At 32.6% G+C, this 20796-nt stretch overlaps 1 protein-coding gene across 7 annotated transcripts in view; it reads right to left on the bottom strand.

The window, feature by feature from the left end:
• Positions 1 to 1123: 1123 nt before the first annotated feature.
• The window catches only part of LOC148617842 (kinesin-like protein KIFC3), a 58100-nt gene continuing 38427 nt past the window's right edge, over positions 1124 to 20796 (bottom strand). For 6 of the 7 annotated variants that reach the window (XM_088585421.1, XM_088585423.1, XM_088585426.1 and 3 more), the window contains 8 exons: positions 20553 to 20622; positions 19618 to 19787; positions 16523 to 16627; positions 14477 to 14607; positions 11785 to 11890; positions 10232 to 10340; positions 6435 to 6611; positions 1124 to 5177 (listed from right to left, as the gene is read on the bottom strand). In XM_088585421.1, coding sequence (XP_088441547.1) covers positions 5026 to 5177; positions 6435 to 6611; positions 10232 to 10340; positions 11785 to 11890; positions 14477 to 14607; positions 16523 to 16627; positions 19618 to 19787; positions 20553 to 20622 — 1020 coding nt within the window. In that variant the 3' untranslated portion in view covers positions 1124 to 5025. The remainder of the gene's footprint in view (positions 5178 to 6434; positions 6612 to 10231; positions 10341 to 11784; positions 11891 to 14476; positions 14608 to 16522; positions 16628 to 19617; positions 19788 to 20552; positions 20623 to 20796) is intronic. The other variant, XM_088585424.1, reaches the window with a different exon arrangement.

The raw sequence follows: 20796 nt of genomic DNA, 5'->3' as shown, positions 1-20796 counted from the left end.
GTTACAAGATAAAACAGTGTGGAATGCAAAAATAAGTATTACATGTATTTGTAACTTATAAACATCTCGGTAATAAAACAGCATATTACTTACTTGACAAACACAGATGTTTTATCATTTGTTATATAGATAGCAGTAATATTTAAGGAACGTTCCCTCTGTAATTTTTTTTGGGATAATTTTCACTGTGATATAAATTCGGTAATTTCAATCTGGGACCCTTTCCCGTCAAAACGTGTCTCAACATGAATATCATTTAAAATTTATGTTGAAAACAGCAGTAGGATAATCACTTTGTTATCGTGAATTAACAAGATATTATCACTCGTGCCAAGAACGCATTAGGATTTTACTCGTGCGCGGAACAAATTCTAACCACTCATTAAATCTAGGCGTTCTTCGGTCCTCATGATCAAAATCTGGTTATTCACTCTTTTCAATCAATCATTCTAATATTATCTACGGTTAATAGACCCTCCCGGGCTATTTTCTTTTATTTCTGAGCAGGCTCAGTTCTTACTTCCACAGGTAGGTGCTACACTATCCCAGTATTTTTTTTTGTTGAAAACTGTTACTTTTACGGGAAAATTAAGCAGTAACCCGGTGGAAGTAACTATTGGGTCAGCATTAAAACTAAATACATAGAAAGGTCGAGAATTGTTTTAAAAAGTACTCTAAACCAAAAAATATCGAAATAAGAAGACAAGTCCAGTTTCGGACAGATTTCCATGTTTTATAAAAAGGAAGGAAGCGTCATTGTTTTAAAGTTTTACTGATTTTTTCATTGGTTTTATTTGCACATGGTCGTTGTTATCAAATAGTTGATAGTGACTGCGGGGCATATGCATGAAACAATTATGGAATTAGATGATGTGTTGCTTATACAAATGCATACCGAATACGACTGACCATGCCAAAGTAGTTCATATAAAACTGACCCAATCCGAAAACTTAATACAACATCTCCATTTCAAGGCCGAAACCGACGCCGAAAAGGTAATACCTAAAGTTAACGACGTTCATCACAAGCGAGAAAATAAAATAACCACAGGTTGATAAGGCATATTGTAATTTTACAATTTTGTCCTTAATTATATAAAAAAGCCATAAAAATAACTCTATCTTTGAGAAAAAAAAATTTATTTATAGCACGACCTTTACATTACAAATATCTAGTTTACAATTCTAAGCACCTTATAAGCTTTTCAAACAATTATACAAACATTCAAAGCATTTAATGACATAAACATCAGTCAGGTAAACAAAATGCTGGAAATCATAAAATCATAAGAACATGCATAATAATCATAAATAATTATAATTCTAAATAGACCGGCTGGAAATTATATTGGAACGGAAGGCGTGGGTTATTTTCATTGAGTCTCATTCCGGATTCGATTCTGTTATCTGATTTTCAATCAATACAAAAATGTCGACGGGCAGATTTTCTTCGTTGGACGAAGACGCATTGAAGGCTATACAGGAGTCAAAAGATTCCAAACATACAACAAGATACTCAATCAAGTTATTCAGAGTAAGAATGAAGCTTGTTAACTGGAGAAGTATGATATAGCAAATAGTTAATTGTACAGAGGCCAAAATGGCATTATATGGACTGACATGTCGCCCTTAAAAATTTTATGGATCTCAGCTGCGCTTCGGTCCATTTATTTTTCTTCCGGACGACATACCAGTCCATATGATGCCATATGATCCTCCGTACAAAAACATGTAACTATTTGTAAATTAAATTGCAGCCACTGATGTAACATTTAAGAATATGGCCTTGTTTAAGTGTCAGTCTATCTAAGGATCAAGCAGATGATGAAATATGGTATCAAACAACCACAATTTTGAAAGTGTAAATTGACTATTTGCACCATCAAAATAAAAGAAAAGAGACAAGATTTTCTATAACACTGAAAATGAACATTTCAAGGGCAGACAATTTTGACAAAAACCTCATTTTTCTAACATTATATTGACAAATTTCCTGAACAAATCAAGTGGCGAAGAGATCAAATTAAGGTTCTTTTCAAATAGAGATAACATCCTTGAGTGAAATTATATTGTCAGATAGATGGGTTTTTGACATGCATATTTCTTTTTCTTCCCATTTTGCCTGATTCTTATAAAAAAACTTACACTTAAGAATATCTCAGAACATTCCAGTTTTATTTTCAATTTGCACTGACAAGTTAAGGGGGATATACATATTAAGGTCTTATCAAATACACTCAGACTTTAAACACAAGGAATCTTCCTGCAACAGTTGCATAAATTACTAGACTAACTAATCACATAACTCATTGAGACATAAATTATCCATACTTATTAAAACACAAAATAACACAAAATGCAAATGAAATATACAATGCAAGGTTAGTTGCACGTCCCGCGCCGGGTACACATACCGACGTATTTTTCGATAATATACTAGAGGTAATTTTGTTTTTATTCTGAAATGATAAGAAGTTTTTTTTTTCAAGTAGGTACAATATATTCGTTTGATTACAATCAATATTTTCCGTTTTTTGCCTCGATATTGCCAGTTGTAATCAGACTGTCCTATTTGACTACCCCTTTTGAATATTGCTTCGAGTTTATCAGTTCGACAGACGACGATTGCAGGTAAAATGTTACGTTGCTATTGCTTTTTATAATGAAAAATAAATGCATGACTGAGTACAACATTAAGGACGGGAAAACAGAAATATCAATCTGAACACCTCAGCCTATCTAGTTACACAACAGAAAAACCTCGGAGTCACCAGGCGGATGGATCTGTCCGGAATTGACCTATCCTATTCTAAAATTATATTTAAACTGGTTGAATTTTTAACCATTACTTTTTTTTCTCAGCTCTTCGCTTCGCGCCAAAATTTGTTGTTCTTTATTTCTAGGCGTAATACCACTATTTTGGAAACCAGTCGCCTGAACATACAAGAAAGTAGTTCGTAATGACACGAAGTAGTCCCAATATAGCACGCTATCATTCTCCTTGTTTAGTAGAGGTATATAAACTTGGTGTCATCTGAAAGCTGAATAAATCAGCAATACTCTTAAAACTTCATTTTCTTTATTCAGTGTAGGGGAAAAAAATTCTGAACAAAAACTCTTAAGCCCCTTGATATAGCTAAATTTCAAAACGAAAGTAGTGATTTCTGCACCTGTCTACTTTTACTTTATCGTTCTTTCTTAGAAGGCACATAAGGTATGTTGATATTTTTATGAGAGTAAAGGTAAAGGGTGACCATCATAATGATACCCCTCTAGCACCATCAGTACTAATGTAAAACAATGTTTGAGCCATATAAAAAGCTGAATTTAACAAAGAAAGTAATGGAGACCAGAAATAGTGGTATGACACCTCCAATGCTATCCAATTAAAATTGTTAGCGCCACCTGGTGGATAGAACTACTTTGATTCAGGTATGACAACAATTCCGGCAATTTTTTTCAAGAAGAAATTCTCCTTTCTGCATACGAGGTTATTTTTTAGTGTAGCAGAAATGGCCGAGTAGTTCCGACTGATAGAAATATGTCAGAAAAGCCTATTTGGCAAGAAGTGAACAAGTGGCAAGTTAATTATGTTACAGACTTCATATGTAATAGGTATCGTTGGATTAATTAACGGTTTCATATAAACAATTTATGCTGGTCATACTTAAGTACCACTGCATATAAAATTCAGACACTACCAAAAGTAGAAGTGATTTACGGTTTAGAAAAACCTACTGAACATAATATGCTTTTTAAGTCTACAAATGCTATATTATTACGTAAAGATAGACCTTTGAGTTTGATCTGCATTTTTGAGAAAAAAAAACATACTCATCTCCCACTTCAATCAGCCGAATCAAACCAAGAATAATATCACTTGGAACGTGCCAATTTCATACACAATCTGTATCAGTTTTATCTCAAAAACGCCGAACTATGAGTTGTCATTTGGTCAGTATATGTAAGTATATGTATAATTATACATAAAAGTATAGGAGAAAGTTCGGTAAGGACTCCATTTAGCTTCATAATTCGGGCATTTTCAAAAATTTAATGAAAGCTGATTTCTAGGTAGTTTAAGTGTAGTAAAATGGTCGCAAACACTGAATGAAAGATGTTTTTGACAATATTCATGACGTTGTTCCAAAAATAACTGTATGCATTTATGTAACCTTTACCAAAAAAAAAAAAAAATTAACATTTCTGAAACTTTTAAGATGTTTGTTTTGCGTGGAACGGAAGTGGTCACACATCTGTTGACTCAAGATATATTTACACAAGTGGTAACTGACAACTGTACACAAAATATATGGAGCACGAGAGTCAACACACATGTGGCCATTGGTAAAGGAGGGAAAAACTGCACAGCCTAGTTTGAAGTGCAGATACGACCGTATTTGTTCAAATTATAACCATAAACCAATAAAATCAACTATATAACACATTAAAGAGCTTGAGAAACAACATAAAATTTGTTCATGTACACTTTGTTTTTGAGGCCAAATTTTGCCCTTACCGTAGTAACTTCTTTGGTGGGTTTTTTACATGCATGCATCACTTCCTGTCTGATTTTTATAAAGACTGCTACTTTAATCAAATTGGATATGATGAGAATGGATATGGTAACTATGTAAAAGTCAAAGAGACAACGACTATACACCGGGATGAAAAACGTCTGCTCAAGGCCACCCTTAGTATATCTTTCTCATTGGTACTTTAATGTGTGTTAATGCGACAGTTGGGTGGTGTACTTCTTACCGTTAAACTCTTTGTTACCTGATGTTTTCTTATTGATAAATCTGATTTATATAATTTTCCTTGAAACATTTTTTGTATCCTAGCTCAAATTCATCAACAGCTAAAATCATATTTAGAAGTTAATTTTGAAAATTTGATCATAATATCTAAAGAAAAACTATCCATAAATCTGTATCTGATGACTATAAGAAAATATTGACTTTGACAATAGCATTGACGTACAAATATTTCGAAGCAGAAGGTAAATACCATCCTGTTTGTGATTCAAGTATTTCTATTTCGAGAAGCTGGTCCTAAGTAAACTTCTCCGACCTGCTGGGCGAATTGCAAATTTTTTATCGTTTCATCGGCGTGTTTATCATCAGGTGATACTGTAACAATCATCAAGACTTTACCGGTGGTGCCTTTATCTTTACCTGTGTAAGAAAACATATAGTGGTGTGCCTTAAACACAGCCAAATGTGCCACATATGCAAATCATTTGGTAATCATACAATGGTAATGTGATAATTTATATATGATAGTCATATGATTACCATATGCTTCATCTTTCTTTTCAAAAGAGTTCCCATATCTTTCTAGTTCTGTTGCATGGCCGCCTTTTGACCGTTTGACTGATACTAGGAACGCTTCAACTGATAAATCACGCTACTTGATTGGTGCAATGGACCAAAATACTACCGAATGAATTTTGGCGGTATTGGGATCGCAAGGGTTAAAAAACCCTTATTCGTTTTAGCAAAAACTAAGGGACAACAAGGTATATTTTAGGAATATTCCCCAGCAGCGGAAAAATGACCGACATCTTATAAATATTATGTTTAAAATACACTTGCTATCGACGAAGGGTAATCGTAGATTCTTGTACATGGTATAATTATAGTTTGAAAACATGATGATCATAGCATGCTTGTTTCTTATGTGTGCCACATTTGTAGGCAGAATACAAGAATATTTTATCGAGAAGCTGGAGCTGAACTGCCCATGAGGGTTCAATGATTATTTAACAAATATAACAGCAAAATTGAAAATTTATGAAGATTTGTTTATAGAATAAAAAAATATTTCTTCGCTAAATCCTGAATTTTCTTAGATACAATATTTATTGATTCTATTTGTAAATGAATATGAATAATGTTTATAACAGCAAGGAATTGGACCAAACTTTTTTCCTAACCATCTTTTTCTAAATTTGAACATATTGATTTTTATAGCAGGGTCGCAATATTGATCATCTCCGTAATTACATGTGTGTGATGACTTTTCTGTGTTCTTAAGAAAGATTTAATCATATAAATTGCCTGTGTAGACGACATTATCATGATAAATTGACCTAAAGGGAGAGTGATATTGCCTGAAACGTTGATAAAGCATCGAGTCGCAGTTGAGGACATTTTCAATATTGAAGGCAAAATCATTGTCCAAGGGCAATACAAGATAATGCCATATACATAAGCAATAAGTTATAAATAATTAAAAGTGTGCGTAGGACTCTCCTTTAACCAGTCAATTCTACGTGTTACTTGGCGATCGTAGTCAATTTCTGGTGTTTCAGCATGAATTTACATTGAGTTTACTATAACTGGCCTTGAAAAATAAGAACTACTTTTTATTTCGATAATAATGAATTAAAAATAAATTCGATTTGAGAATAATTCGAGAATAATATATACCTAAATAATTCTGTAAAAGACTGGTTAATTGTGAATCTGGTGCAGGACACTCCTTTCCTGACCCCAGTGCCTTAATAACACCTTTGAACGCTTTCATAGATTTGTTTATATTTGAATTTTCCCATTGTTCGCTGCCCATAACATCTGATCCAGCTAAATCTATTAAGACTAGCTCCCCTGAAAGACAAATTGTTTTTGATAAATAGAGTAATGTAAAATTGAAATAAGAATTTCATGGAGACAGATTTAGTAAAGAATGAATTCAATAATTCCCAAATTGTAATACATGTACAATGAAAATTACTTTCTTATTTGCATGTTGAAAGGCTATTCTTCAGGCGTCAGTTTCACAAATAGTCGTAAGTATGAAATGGATCGTAAATCATGACGTCACAATGCTATTTTAGTTTATGACGTCATTACTTAAGATCAATTTTACACTTACAACTTTTTGTGAAACTGACACCAGGTTGACCGTAAGTAATGACGTCACAAACTAAAATAGCATTGTGATGTCATGATTTACGATCAATTTCACACTTACGACTTTTTGGGTTAAATTTTAAAACATTTTAAAAAAATCTTTCTTGAAAATCAGTTAATGGTGGTTTATTAATTCAGGAAATTTAATTTATATCGAATGATTCAAAATTTGACTTTTTAGTCGAGTAATATCTGGTAGAGTCGAAGTTTTTACGGGAATATTGAAATTCCCATTTTTGCATTTTTTATTTTTATTATCATTTTGGTTTTATAAATTCTGACTATGAAAATCGCCACAAGTCACTAACAGAATCCAAACTATCAGTTGTGAATATCCCGGACATAAATAATAAATACTAGTAAGCCATTTTTTACTGAAGAATATATACTCTAGGGGTTTTGACATGGAAAAATATGTCAATTTAAGCGATTTCTATGAGACAGAGTTCCATTGTATTCATTTTAATACAAAACCCAAGTGTTACCGCAACTTTCTTGGTATCATTGTAAAGCTGAGATATCTGGCAGCAAATTGATACATACATATGTGAATTTACTTCGTTTTGCAGAAAAAAAGAAGTTAGAAGTATAACAAAACGTAAAAAAGATGCTCCAAGAACCCTAAATAGCTCACCTAGTTATTTATTTTTTTATTTTTTTCTCAAGGATAACAACTCTAACAAGGAGCTGTCCAACAATTGTCACTCAATGAACACTTTGGTACGACTTATCAGAAGGATCCTTTTATCAATTGAAAGTTATTGGCTGAAAACTGCTAAAAACATATTTTTTTGTCTTTCAAGGGCAAAAAATTTAACAAGGAGTCATCCAACAAGTTTGATCCCCACAAACATTTGTAGGTCGTGTCATAAGGATCATTTCAACAATTTAAAGTTTTATTCTATCTATCATAGTTTTCAAGATATTGGCTAAAATTTGTAAAAAAAATCATTTTTCACCTTTCAAGTGCAATAACTCTAACAAGGAAACGTCTGACATTTTTTTTCTTCCTGGATACTTTAGTAAGCCTTATAATAAGGATCATTTCAGCAATAAAAAGAATTTGGCAAACCCTATCGGTTTTGAAGATATATGCAAAAAACTATTGTCTGACTCCTATGTACTATTATTAGTAACGGCGGCCATGTTTTTCGACGAAACAAAAATCCCAATTTCAGTTCTATGGAGAATACCACAAGAAACATTCATACCAAGTTTGGTTCTAATTGGTTAAGTAGTTTCAGGGGAGAAGAGTTTTGTATAATTGTTAACGACGACGGACGGCGACGGACGCCAAGTGATGGCAATAGATCACATGGTCTTGGGACAGGTGAGCTAAAAAATGATTTTTGCCTCAACGAGGTATAAAAAGTAGCCAAAAATACAAAAAAAGTATTGTTTTGAATTGAGCTCATATGTTGATTAAATCATTATCTTAATTATGAATGTCTAAAATATGAGTTTCACAGTGTCGGTATGCTATGAATGAAAATTATGTTTGATACTGGGACCAGTTTTTTAGGGGTAGGGGTAATATTTTTAACACTTTTTGAAAATTCTTTCTTGAAAATTAGTTTTGGTGGTTTATTAATGTAGAAAATTAAATTTAGTCACGCAATAACTTGTAGTGTCGAATGTTTTTGGAATTAAAAAAAATATGTTCTGACTACGAAAATCGCCACAAGTCATCAACAGAGTCCCAGGTGTATCAATTGTGAAAATATTGAATGTAAATAACAAATAAGCTATTTTTTTCACAATAGAATAAATACTCTAGGGTGACTGGATAGACTACCCAAGTGTATTTCGTTCAGCATTTTTCTAATCGGCGTTGTGACGTCTATTTTGCCTTTTACGGACTGATTTGAAATTTACACCGAATCGAAAAGTTCCGGGATCACGTTAAGAAGAAACCACATCATGTAAAGAAGAAATCACTGCACGTAAAGAAAAGAAAATGCACATAAAGTATATAGAGATTGACATAACGTAAAGATGAAACGACCTCACGTTATAAGAAAACCACTGCACGTAAAGATAAATCCACATAATGTAAATATATGTTGACATAACGTAATCATATAACGACAGAACGTAAAGACAAAATTACAGAACGTAAAGAAGAAATGGCAGAACGTAAAGACAAAACGACATAATGTAAAGATGTTCCTACATAACATAAATACAAATTGACCACATGTAATTATAAAACCACAGCAAGTAATATAAAGTTGACAACACGTAAACAAATGTGTATCTCATCAGACAGTTTAGGCGTTCCATAGATTTCCTCCATTGTACGTTGCTTATTTCAACATTTATTTCAAAATTTGAGAATGGCGGATTGATATCAAAGTTGTGACGCTTTGGTGGGAGAAAGTCCGAGAGTGAAAATATCGAATTTATTTCACAGCGTGAATTATCAAAATTTATTACACTGGAAACATTCGATAAAACACTGCTATCTATATAAGAAATCAATCTAATTGATATAATACCTTAGTATCAATAATTCTGTCATTACATGCAGGATCTAACAACACTTTATTCTACTTTCTGTTCTGATGACTCAGTCAGAATTACAGATCATCAAAAAGGTCATCAGAACAGAAAGTAGAATGAAGTGTTGATAGAATTGATAGGTCTTTTTAAATTAAATTGGTAGGATATGACACTTGATAAAATGAAATAAACGATGACAAAACTATTTTTTTAGATCTGTAACAGGAATGTTTACATAATTTTTTTAAGCAGCACTCCAGATAAGAATCATGCAAAATATGATTCATGGCTGGAAAGCCTACATATTTTTATTTTTGATATTTTTTTAAAATGTTGTAGTGAACAGAAATTAGCATGTGGCTTTTCATTTAACCCTTGTTCGTGGAGATACAAATTATATAAAATATGCTGTAAAATTCAAAATCAAGGAAAATTACTCTGGAAATGACATTATAATACAATAGAATCTGTTAGATTTTCAATGTGGATTATCTCCAAAGAGCAAACAGATTTAAATGAACAATCATATATTTCATCATATAGACCTATAAAGCAACTTATAAACAAAAATAAAAATGTGTAGCTATTTTAGGGTGTATCACAAATTACAGACTTTGCATGATTCTTACAAAGACTGCTACTTAAAAACTTTTCTCATTGTCTAATTGTACAAAAAAAAAGCGACCTGCTGTGATTTCAAATTCAAACCCATTACAAAAGCAATAGATTTGGAGCAAAAGTTGGTTCAATTTTCACGATTTTTAAAGTGTTATTAAACTAGATGATTTTGACCTACAAACATGTTACAATACCTTTAGTTGTTAATTTTCGAGATTTTTCCGTGTGTCGCCCTTCAATAGTTACATATAACACAACATGTGACATCGATGACGATCTGTTTTTCAAGGCTTTTGAATAAACCTGTGAAATAAAAATATGCAAAATGTTAAAACAAAAGTTTCAATAAAACACTATGCCAAAATGAAATTATTTAGATTTGTAAAACTATGTTATCCTGTGTAGTAACTTTCCAGTTGCTCATGTGTATGGATTGTATGTTTTTTAACTCAAATGTTTTGATAGAAACTGCAAAATGTACACAGGTTTTCAAGATACGACACAGCGTTTAACACTCAAGTTATGAGCGAGTCCCCGATATGCCGGTGTAAATTGTCATTATCAAAATGACCGAAGACCTTAGAACGACAGGTGGTGTCTTAAAATAATCTGGAATACTCATCCTTCTAGAGTATCTGAGTACTTCTCGAGTTTACGTTGCGTTTGAGCTGTTTGTTTCTTCTGTTTTTAGGGCTTTTTTGGGCTTCCTACGTTTTCGATTTGGAATCATCTTCAGTGTTACTATTTCAACGGATTAATCTTCGTAAGTATTTTAAATATTGCTGCTTCTTAATTCTGTGTTCTTTCTGTATTAAAATGATTCGCAAAGAGCAGCTTGGTTCAATCATTGAGGTTGAACCCTGATTTTTTTGCTAAAACATGAGTTTGCGGCTTAAAATGAGTGGAAATTATTTTAAAACAAAATTGGCGCCTGGGTCTTCTATTTACACCCTCCTTAAACGCAAAACTTTCTTTAGTAGTACTCCAGCTAAGAATCATGCAAAATGTGATTCATGGATGTAAAGCCTACATATTTGTGTTTTTGATAATGCCATAGTAAACAGAAGTTAAATAGCAGTCTTTGTAAGAATCGTGAAATTCTATAAAATACGATTCATCCTAAAGAATTCTACACATTTTTAGTTTTGTTATTATGTTGCTTCAAAGTTCTTTAATATGAATTAATAATTATTAATTCTAATCTGTCTACTCTTAGGAAATAATTCACATGGAAAATACAATTTCAGTGTCATTTACAGAGTTATCTCCCATAATTTTCAATTCTACAGTATATTTTATATAATTTTATCTCCTAAAAACAAGGGTTAAATGAAAAACAATAAATTACTTTCTGTTTACTATGAAATTTTAAACGAAATTTCAAAAATAAAAATATGTAGGCTTCCCAACCATGAATCACATTTTGCATGATTCTTATGTTGAGTGCTACTTAACATGTTGCTTTACATTCACTTCTTGTTATCAGGAGACATTTTTTAAAGAATGTACTGTAAATTCAAAATTTAGGGAGGTAGCTCTGTAAATGGCACTAAAATACAATGGAAATATCGAATTACCAATGTTATTTCTTAAGAGCAGCCAGATTGGATTCACATGTTATAATTTTACATTTCCTTATAGATAAGTAATAGTAAAAATAATGTGTTGCTTTTTTGTGGTACATCACATATAATTACAGAATTTGCATGATTATTAAAAAGATTGCTACTTATTAATAAATATATACCTTATTGGCGTCCTCCAATGTATTTACTTTTTCTAAGTTTATATCCTTCACATAGACACCTTTCTTATACTTTATTTTTACCTTAGTCTTTGGGTCGATAAGATCTCTGAAAGCAATAAAAAATTAAATCATAAATAAGAGGCCTTGATTTTCATAGTTTGCTTAAATGATATACACACCAGTCTCTCAAACCTGTATTATTAGGTGCTGGAATATGTTAGAACCAGACAAACTCTCAAAAATAAAATTGAATCAAGCTGAGAAAAATATTCAAATTTCACAATGTAGGTACATAGTTAAAGACGAAACTGAGAAGGCATTTTTCGTATAAGTGTCAGGGGATGTAGAAAAAAAGTTCAAAGTTAGGTCTCACTAACCACTTCTGGGTCAAATGGCCACCCCACAATGTAAGTACCAAAAACACACTGAACCTAGACATATGCATTGTAAGTGCATTATTTGTGTGTATTATGATTAAAAGTAGTAAAATAAAGCCGAGAATGTGTATTTTAAAATCATATATGTAATAAACTACAAAAGTGTATGAATATTGTTTACATGTGTGAGTAATTTGCCTCCATGCTGTCAGTTAGCAGAACAGGTAAAATGCGGATTTTCAGTATTATTTATTTAAGTAAATTTTGTGAAGAATTTCTACAATCATCGTACCATTAGCATAATGATTTTGGAAGCCTTATTTTCCAAGCATTGCAACAGTATGCAACTTTAAAATGTCATTTGTCCTGGGAATTCACAGTGAAACTTTGAAAATTACTTTTTTAACATGTACAGTAATGGAAACGTTAGAAGTGGTTAGTGAGACCTTACATTGATGGGGAAAAGTGAGTTATCTCCATTTTATGATGAAATTGCGATGCATTTCACATAATTCATACCTCGAATTACTGACACTAAAATTGAAACGAATGTCATTTCTGCATTTCAGATAACAATTCGAAAAAGATTTCATGGAAAGACGTATTTTCCAGCAGGATTCACCCACTGCCTGACTCTTGCAGAGAATAGAACTTACAAACTAGTTTTTGAAGTTTTTCTGCTGAATTTATATGCTTATGTGGCGCCTTTGTTAAATAAAAAACACTTATCTAGCAAAAGTTGGTACTGTAAAGCATTATCTTTAACAAAAAACACTATCGATATAACGATTGTAAGTTATAAATGATTATACCGTAATAATGAACTGTAACTAAACAATCTCAATATTAAAGCATTTTAAACACACACTCCTCATAAAAACAATTTAGAACAGAGTCGAAAGGGACATGAAGAGAATAAGCATTCTAATGGTATGAACGGATCTCGGAGCTCCCAAACTCATGTTTGGGAGTGGCGAGATCCGTTCATACATCCATGAACGACCGAAAATAGCTGTCTCATCCTTATAATTCTATCTCGACACTTGGGAACTAGTTTTTTTTTAAATGTGTTGAACCGGTAAAATGTATTTATAGAATCTAGTTCTGGGACAATTTAATTTTTGGCGAATTTACTTGTAGTTAGATTTTAAGCATTTGTAAGTTTCTTTCTCCGAGTTGAAAATAATTTTCTGTAAACAAACTGTACCGGTAAAATCAATGGCTATATTGGGCCGTTAAGGTTGTTGTCACACTCTTTCGAAATATACGGAAGCCATATTGGTTTCAATTTGACAGGCGTTCTTGCATGTGTGATTTCTGGCATAGACGTTTTCGACCAATCAAAAACGGCTTTGAGTATGAAGAATCTTACGATTAGAATTATACGTCAGTGAAATATGTCTGAAATGAACTTCTTTTGCAGGGGCTTATCCAGGATTTTAGATAAGGGGGGGGGGAGGGGGGGGGGCGCACAGATAAAATTTTTTTAGATTAATTTTTTGGAATATTCTTCTGGAGTGGGTGCGATGTACATATATTTTGTGGTAAAATATTAGCGAGAAATTATAGTTTCAACCTGAAACCGCCTAATTACACCCCTGACAACCCATGCTTTGCAAATTTTAAGGGGGGGGGCACGCCCGCCACGCCCCCACCTGAATCCGCCTGTTTTGGGATTTAAAATTTATTCGGTTCAGACGGGTGTTTGGTTAACTCAAGTACAACACATGTTTTAAGTAGCACTCCAGCTAAGAATCATGCAAAATGTGATTAATGGGTTAAAAGCCATCATATGTTTTTTTTGATATTTTGTTTGAAATTGCCACAGCAAACAGGAATAAACATTCAATTTTTCATATAACCGTGTTCTTAGGAGATAAGAATTATATAGAATGCACTGCAGATTTCAAAATTAAGGGAGATGACTCTGTAAGTAACACTCAAATACAGATTTTCAATGTTGATTATCTCCTAATTTGAATGAATAATTACACATTTTATAGTATATACCCATAAAACAACTTAATTACAAAAATAAAAATATGTAGTTTGTGTGGTGTATCACATTTTTCAGATTTTGCATGATTCTTACTAAGACAGCTACTTAAATTGGTATAAAGTGACTTTAACAAGCGTCTAGTAACTGTAAGACGGAACATCGGATTATCCAGGGTTCGATTTAGACAGGTTTCACCGTATAGTTATTACTCATTTAAATAAGATAAATAAGGAATTGCAATCGAAATCTGAATTCACATATATCAACATGAGGTATTATTATGTTTTGAGATAAGATAACTGATTTAAATTCTTACTTGATATTTTCATCGTAAATTTCTAACATACTGACAGTGACGTTAAAAGTCCATTCCACTTTCCTAGATTCAACTCCGGAAAATAGCCTTTCCAAGGCTCTCTGTCTTATTCCTTTGTTTCCTGTTTCTCCCTGCAATACCACGATTTTCTTACAATTAGGGTCAACAGATGTGATATAAGAATACTGACAATAATAATGATTAAAACAATAATAGTTAAAACTAGAAAAACTGTGAGCAATACTCACTTACTTGATACCACACTTCCCAACTTGATAAAATACACATTTTAACCACCATATTGGTGTGGATCAAAATATAAAATAGGTGCATAATGGGAAAATGTAACTAGAAATTGGTGATATCCCCTCTCCCCTCATACAGAAACCAAAATAGGAAACCAAATAAGTAAATATTTAAATTTTAGGCATTCTGAGGAGGTGCACAACGGAATCACGAAATAGAGAATCCGTGAAAATTTCATCTAATTCCATTAAATGGTTTTAGATCAGTTACAGATAAGATGGTTCCATCCTAGTCAATGTCAAAGTCCGATGTTTGCATCAGGAGAACCAAAATGTCATTCAGATGAAAAAAAAATGCAAAAGAATTTTTTTTTGCTGTTAGCACTAGAGGTTTTTGATTCTTGTGAAAATTGTAGCATGAAAAAATTTCAAAAGAATACACGATGTAAATTAAAACTGTAATCATACATTGCATTTTTCATATTATTAAGAACTGTTTTTTTTTTTTCATAATATATATAAACTAAATATCAATCAATTACACATGTACTACAAATTTTTGATATATAAACTGTAATCAATAATTTAGCAGAATCCAACTTCACACACATTTACATTTTTAGTTTGATTTCACTTTTTTCCCGATTTTTTAAACCTGTCCAAAAGTTAGTTTGTATTTAAATTCAATAACTGTAGTAACATTGTTTTTATCATACGTTGTAGTTAATCTTAAATAAAACCAAACACAGCTTAAGAAAATAATTTCTTTGATGAACACAAAATTAAAAAAAAAACTAGTCACTTTTTATCAATTTGAATTTTCCCGCCAATTTTACTTTGTTAAAATCACTGCTATTCACTTCCTGTTTATAAACTGGTAAACTATTAATTATAGAATGGAGATTTTTACTGATAAATGTGTCAAATGAAACATGCTTAAGACATTTAATACTTCTTGACACAATACTGCAATATCTAAATTCCCAAAATGCAAATTTAGTATTAATTATCTTTCATGGCGTCCACAAAACCATCAGTTGATTTGAAGACTAGATCTTTGTGGAAATAATATAATATTACTGAGCTGAATAATTGACAAAAACGTATTTACTGAATATGAAACAGGTTTTGAATGATATTAAAGGAATTACATTTGGACTATATTTTTGTGTAGTGTTCAGAAATAATAGTGAAGTACCGGTGATGAACCAGCGACATAAGGTATTTTGATCCTTAAAGATCAAAAACAAAAATAAAAATGTGTTCCTTAACTAGACTATTTTTCCAAGTCTATTATCAACGCACCATAATGACCCTTTCGTGTTTGTGACTGAAAGATTTAAGCTCAAACACTTCTGACGCGATTACCATATCAAATCTCATAAGTATGTTACGTCTTTCTCTTTAAGTATGTCAGAAATTAACGCATCGTATTTAAATTATTCCTAAACAAATGGTTCTATTCAGTATGATCAAAAGTTTTCAGAACGGTAATAAACACAAATATAATGTTAAAAAATTAGAAGCACTGACAGCCTGATAGAAAGTCACATTCAGCGGAACTTAATGGGATTTGGGGATTCAGTGCAGTCAAAATTACCGAATAATTCCGAATGAGAGAAAAAAAAACTGAATGTAGTGCAAGTTTGTTCCGTATCTGAACATATGGAACAACTCGTCCCATCGACAACTCGTCCAAAGTCTACTTGAACTTGAATTGGGTCATAATCGGTAATGCCACTGTTGCTTATAAATTTGCCCTCCTATAGGTTAAACCTGCTTCATTAAAAAATAAACTTACTTCCAATGTAAATGTTTTTCCCGATCCTGACTGTCCATATGCCAATAAACAGACATTGCAACCATCTAGACATGACGACACTGAATCCTTCAACTCCTGGAATACCTAAAGTACAAATAAATTGACGATTGCCCTATCAATCCATTGAGAAGTTAATTAAATTGACGATTGGCCTATCAATCCATTGAGAAGTTATACTGACGATTGCCCTATCAATTCACTGAGAAGTTAAACTGACGATTGCCCTATCAATCCATTGAGAAGTTAATTAAATTGACGATTGGCCTATCAATCCATTGAGAAGTTATACTGACGATTGCCCAATCAATTCACTGAGAAGTTAAACTGACGATTGCCCCATCAATCCATTCAGTTGCTAAACAAACAGACATTTGCCATATCAGTCCATTGAGTTTCTAAATAATTTAGCTTATCAAGAAAAATTGAACGCACAAATATCACAAAAGCAGACAATATGTCAATTTAAACATGAATCTTTCAAAATAAAGAAAAACCGGAAAAAGAGGCATAAAAGACAATGTATACATTAGCATTTGACGCCCTTGTAAGCCTACATGATATATTTAAAAAAACGTCATGTATTTTTAAACTTATTTCTCGTTTCAGGATATAAAGAAGGTAGTCCTAGGGTAAGGGACACAACTAGAAATCATTGGAATATTTGTATTCAGCATTTTACTTCAATCTCATGCAAGTATCAAAGTCACTTGGACTGATTTCATTCTTTTTCAATTTAAAGCTTGAAAGGCTTTGGTGAAACGAATACGTTACAAACGCATCATTGATTTCTAGAGTAATGTCCCTTACTCTAGGTCTACCTCCTTAATTCAATTATTCTGTTATTTATTATCGCGAGTAACATGTGGAACAGTTACAACCGGTATTTAAAAATAAATGGATTTATTGCGGCGATATTTTTCACATTTTTTCTTGCTTTTCAATTAAGCAAAACTATCGATCGGAGGTGAGGTTGTTTACAGCATATGCCAAAACCGGCACTTACGAAAATAGTTTACCACTGATTTATATTCATGCATGTCAAATGAAAGCATAAATCTAGAGTTGTATTTATATCAGATAAATATGAATCTATATTTCGCCCGAAATTGCCATTAAACGCAAACATCTGAATAAAAATGCATTTACGGTATAGTGTACATCATTAGGAGATTTCACCTCATCAAACCTCAGTACATATTTACATGCATCTATCAAAAGACATTTTATAAACATATCTAAAACGCAGCTGAACTCCTTCACCTTCTTGAACATTCCAAATAAACTCGGGGAGTAAACACGAACGATTCCACTATTATTGAATGTCCATTTTGAATTGTTAAGAGGAAGTGTGTTTTTCACAACATTTTCTTATCTTCCCCTTTTTTGTGTACATGTTACTTTTTTCAAAAATATGAATGTGCCAGAGTTTTTGGAAGCCCATAACGTACATTGCGGCAAACAAACCACGACTTTTAAGCGCTTCTTCCTTTTCCTAGTTGATCATTTGATAAGCATTTATAAGCAACTAGTCTAGGTTTGATAACGAGGCAAAAAATCGGAAGCCAAGAAATGGGAATATTCAAAACAAACAAAGCATATTAATGAATACTTTAAAAATAGGCCTATTTTGTCGGAAATTCCGCGGACTTTGACTCATTATATGAAAACACAATATTCGATGAAATTAAACGTATATATTATGTTTGTAAGGAGTATTTGCCAGCATGATATATCTATATAATAGTTCTATCACCCATCCTTCTCTTTCTTGCAAGAAATTTATTTAAATGACAATATGGATCGTCACATGCCTCCTTGGTAACAGTTTCAATTAACCCTGTATGTATGTTAACATACGTGTTCGGGTTAACTCTTCATTAATTACATCTTAAAGAGATAGACCTATGTTTAGGGACATAACTCATGAAATCAGGGATATGTTGGTATCATATCAAAGAGTAATCCAGGGAACCACGGTTATAGCGGTAATCAAAAGAATGTAATCCAGGGACAAAGACCAGACATGGAAAACAGACATACACAACAAAGAACATAAAGTAACTAAAATCATGCATACAAAGTCACAAAAGCAAATGAGCAACTCGGACTCCATTAAAAACTGGGAGCATGGACCAGGTGTACCGGTAGGGTAAACTTCCTCTGCTTTTCTAGAAACACCCGCCGAGTTGCTCATAAAAAGTCGAGTCCAGGGTAGACAAACCAGGAAAGGAAAACTATAACCCGTTGAATAAATCAGTTTTCATGATGCAGATAGATACGCAGTAACAGAGTTCATGATGACTTCAATCTTGTAGCAACATAACCCTGTTCCAGAAGCCTATTTGTTAGAGTTCTAGCGCGATACAAAACGTCTGCGTAGTTTCGGCAAGCTCTGGCATAACGTATGAGTTGTGATATGAACACTCTATACGCAGGTGCTGAAGGGATGTTGCCACAGATGAAAGGAAAGTTGTCAATTCAATTCTGAATGAAAAGTTTGTCGTAAAGTTTGGTCCATAGTTTTCCTTTACCACCGATTTCTAAGTGTAGGTCAAGATATAAGGCTTACTTTACAGTGTCTGTAGTATCCTTTATCTCAAGTTCTTTGGGGTATTTGCAATGTATCAAATCCCCGAAATTAGGATTGTTTAAAGATAATAATTAAATTGCACCAATGCCTATCAAGCTCTCATCTAAAACAGAATGAAATCAATCCAATTTTCTTTCAATTTGATGCTTACATGAGATTGATGCCAAATGCTGAATACAAATGTTCCAATGATTTGTAAGAGTTGTGTCCCCTACCCTAGGTCTACCTCCTTATATTGAGTTATTTCGAACCAAGATTTAATTGTTTTATACTACAAATAATTAAATCTGATTAATTAAGTGTGAGTGAGTAATTTCGTATAACCAGATAAACAATCGATTCAACTAACTCTAGCTCTCAAAGAAAACGATTATCACTGTGACCACAATAACTTTTCATAAAATTGTAATAACCTCAATACCAAATTAGAGATTAACTGACCATATTGGCATTGAAAGCCATTATAATTACATCATTTACTTACATCATCTTGTGTTTTTTTATCAGTAAAAATTTGATCTACTTTGAATTTGTGTCTTTCGTCTTTGTTGGTAACATTAACTACGTATGGTGTTGTATTTTCATCATAGTTTATCACTACATTGTGGTTAACACTGGCTGGTGGTCTTACTCGACAGAACACCATTATTTTTCCTAAAAAGAAACCATGTCGTATAAGTAGTGAAAATTTCTCCTTAGGATGTAATACACTTGATCGTGGATGGGAAATGGGTATTAAAAATGGCACATACGATTTGATGCACGTCAAAAATTGTAGTTTTGCCGTCCAAGTGCTGGATAAATAATGGCACCCTTTTTAGCATTTATATGTGTAATGTACACATGTACCAATTACATCATCAACAACGTCGTCATCAGTATCATTGCGGCTTTGTCATCTTGATGTTGATTTTTGCCTGTCTTGGTTTTATTTAAGAAACACATCATAGAAACTCCATTTTATCTTTGTTTTACTACGGGCTGACCATTTATGTCGCATTATTTTACCCCGCGCGATAACAACAAAAATGGCCAGCCCGTGGTAAAACAATGATAAAATGGCCAGCCCGTGGAAAAACAATGATAAAATGGCCAGCCCGTGGTAAAACAATGATAAAATGGCCAGCCCGTGGAAAAACAATGATAAAATGGCCAGCCCGTGGTAAAACAATGATAAAATGGAGTTTCCGTGATTTATTTAGATTCTAATAAGACTAATTTCTTCATATTTCTGAATAGACGCAGCTTATGAGTTAAATGAAATATCGGTCACATGTTTATCACTTTTTTACCATTGATTTGTTCTAAAGAGCTTTGTAGGACGTCATATATATATTAGAATTTCTAATTTCCCTCCAGTCGAGTCGGCGTAAGTGTAAAACGTGGTCTTGTATGGTATGTTCACCCAAAATACCATACCTTTACAATCTATCAGCTGCTTATAATATTCCTTGCTTTCTTTTCTTGCATTCTGCCAAAAATCTTTTAGCTGAAAATAAATTTGAAAAGACAGCATCAAATGATAAAGATGTTGTGAATGCCTCTTGTGATAAGAATGTTAACCGGCAGAATATCTAAATATCAAGCATAATTTTAGAGAACAATTTCTTGTTTTTTTCGGTTTAAAATGTTTTATTTCATTTCATAAGGTAACTGGTCGTTA

Source organism: Perna viridis, chromosome 5 (assembly GCF_037379345.1).
Source record: "Perna viridis isolate PV_CMFRI_1.1 ecotype Kerala chromosome 5, ASM3737934v1, whole genome shotgun sequence".
NCBI lineage: Eukaryota > Metazoa > Mollusca > Bivalvia > Mytilida > Mytilidae > Perna > Perna viridis.
The sequence above is the reverse complement of the archived record's forward strand: the minus strand, read 5'-3'. Positions and strand labels throughout refer to the sequence as shown.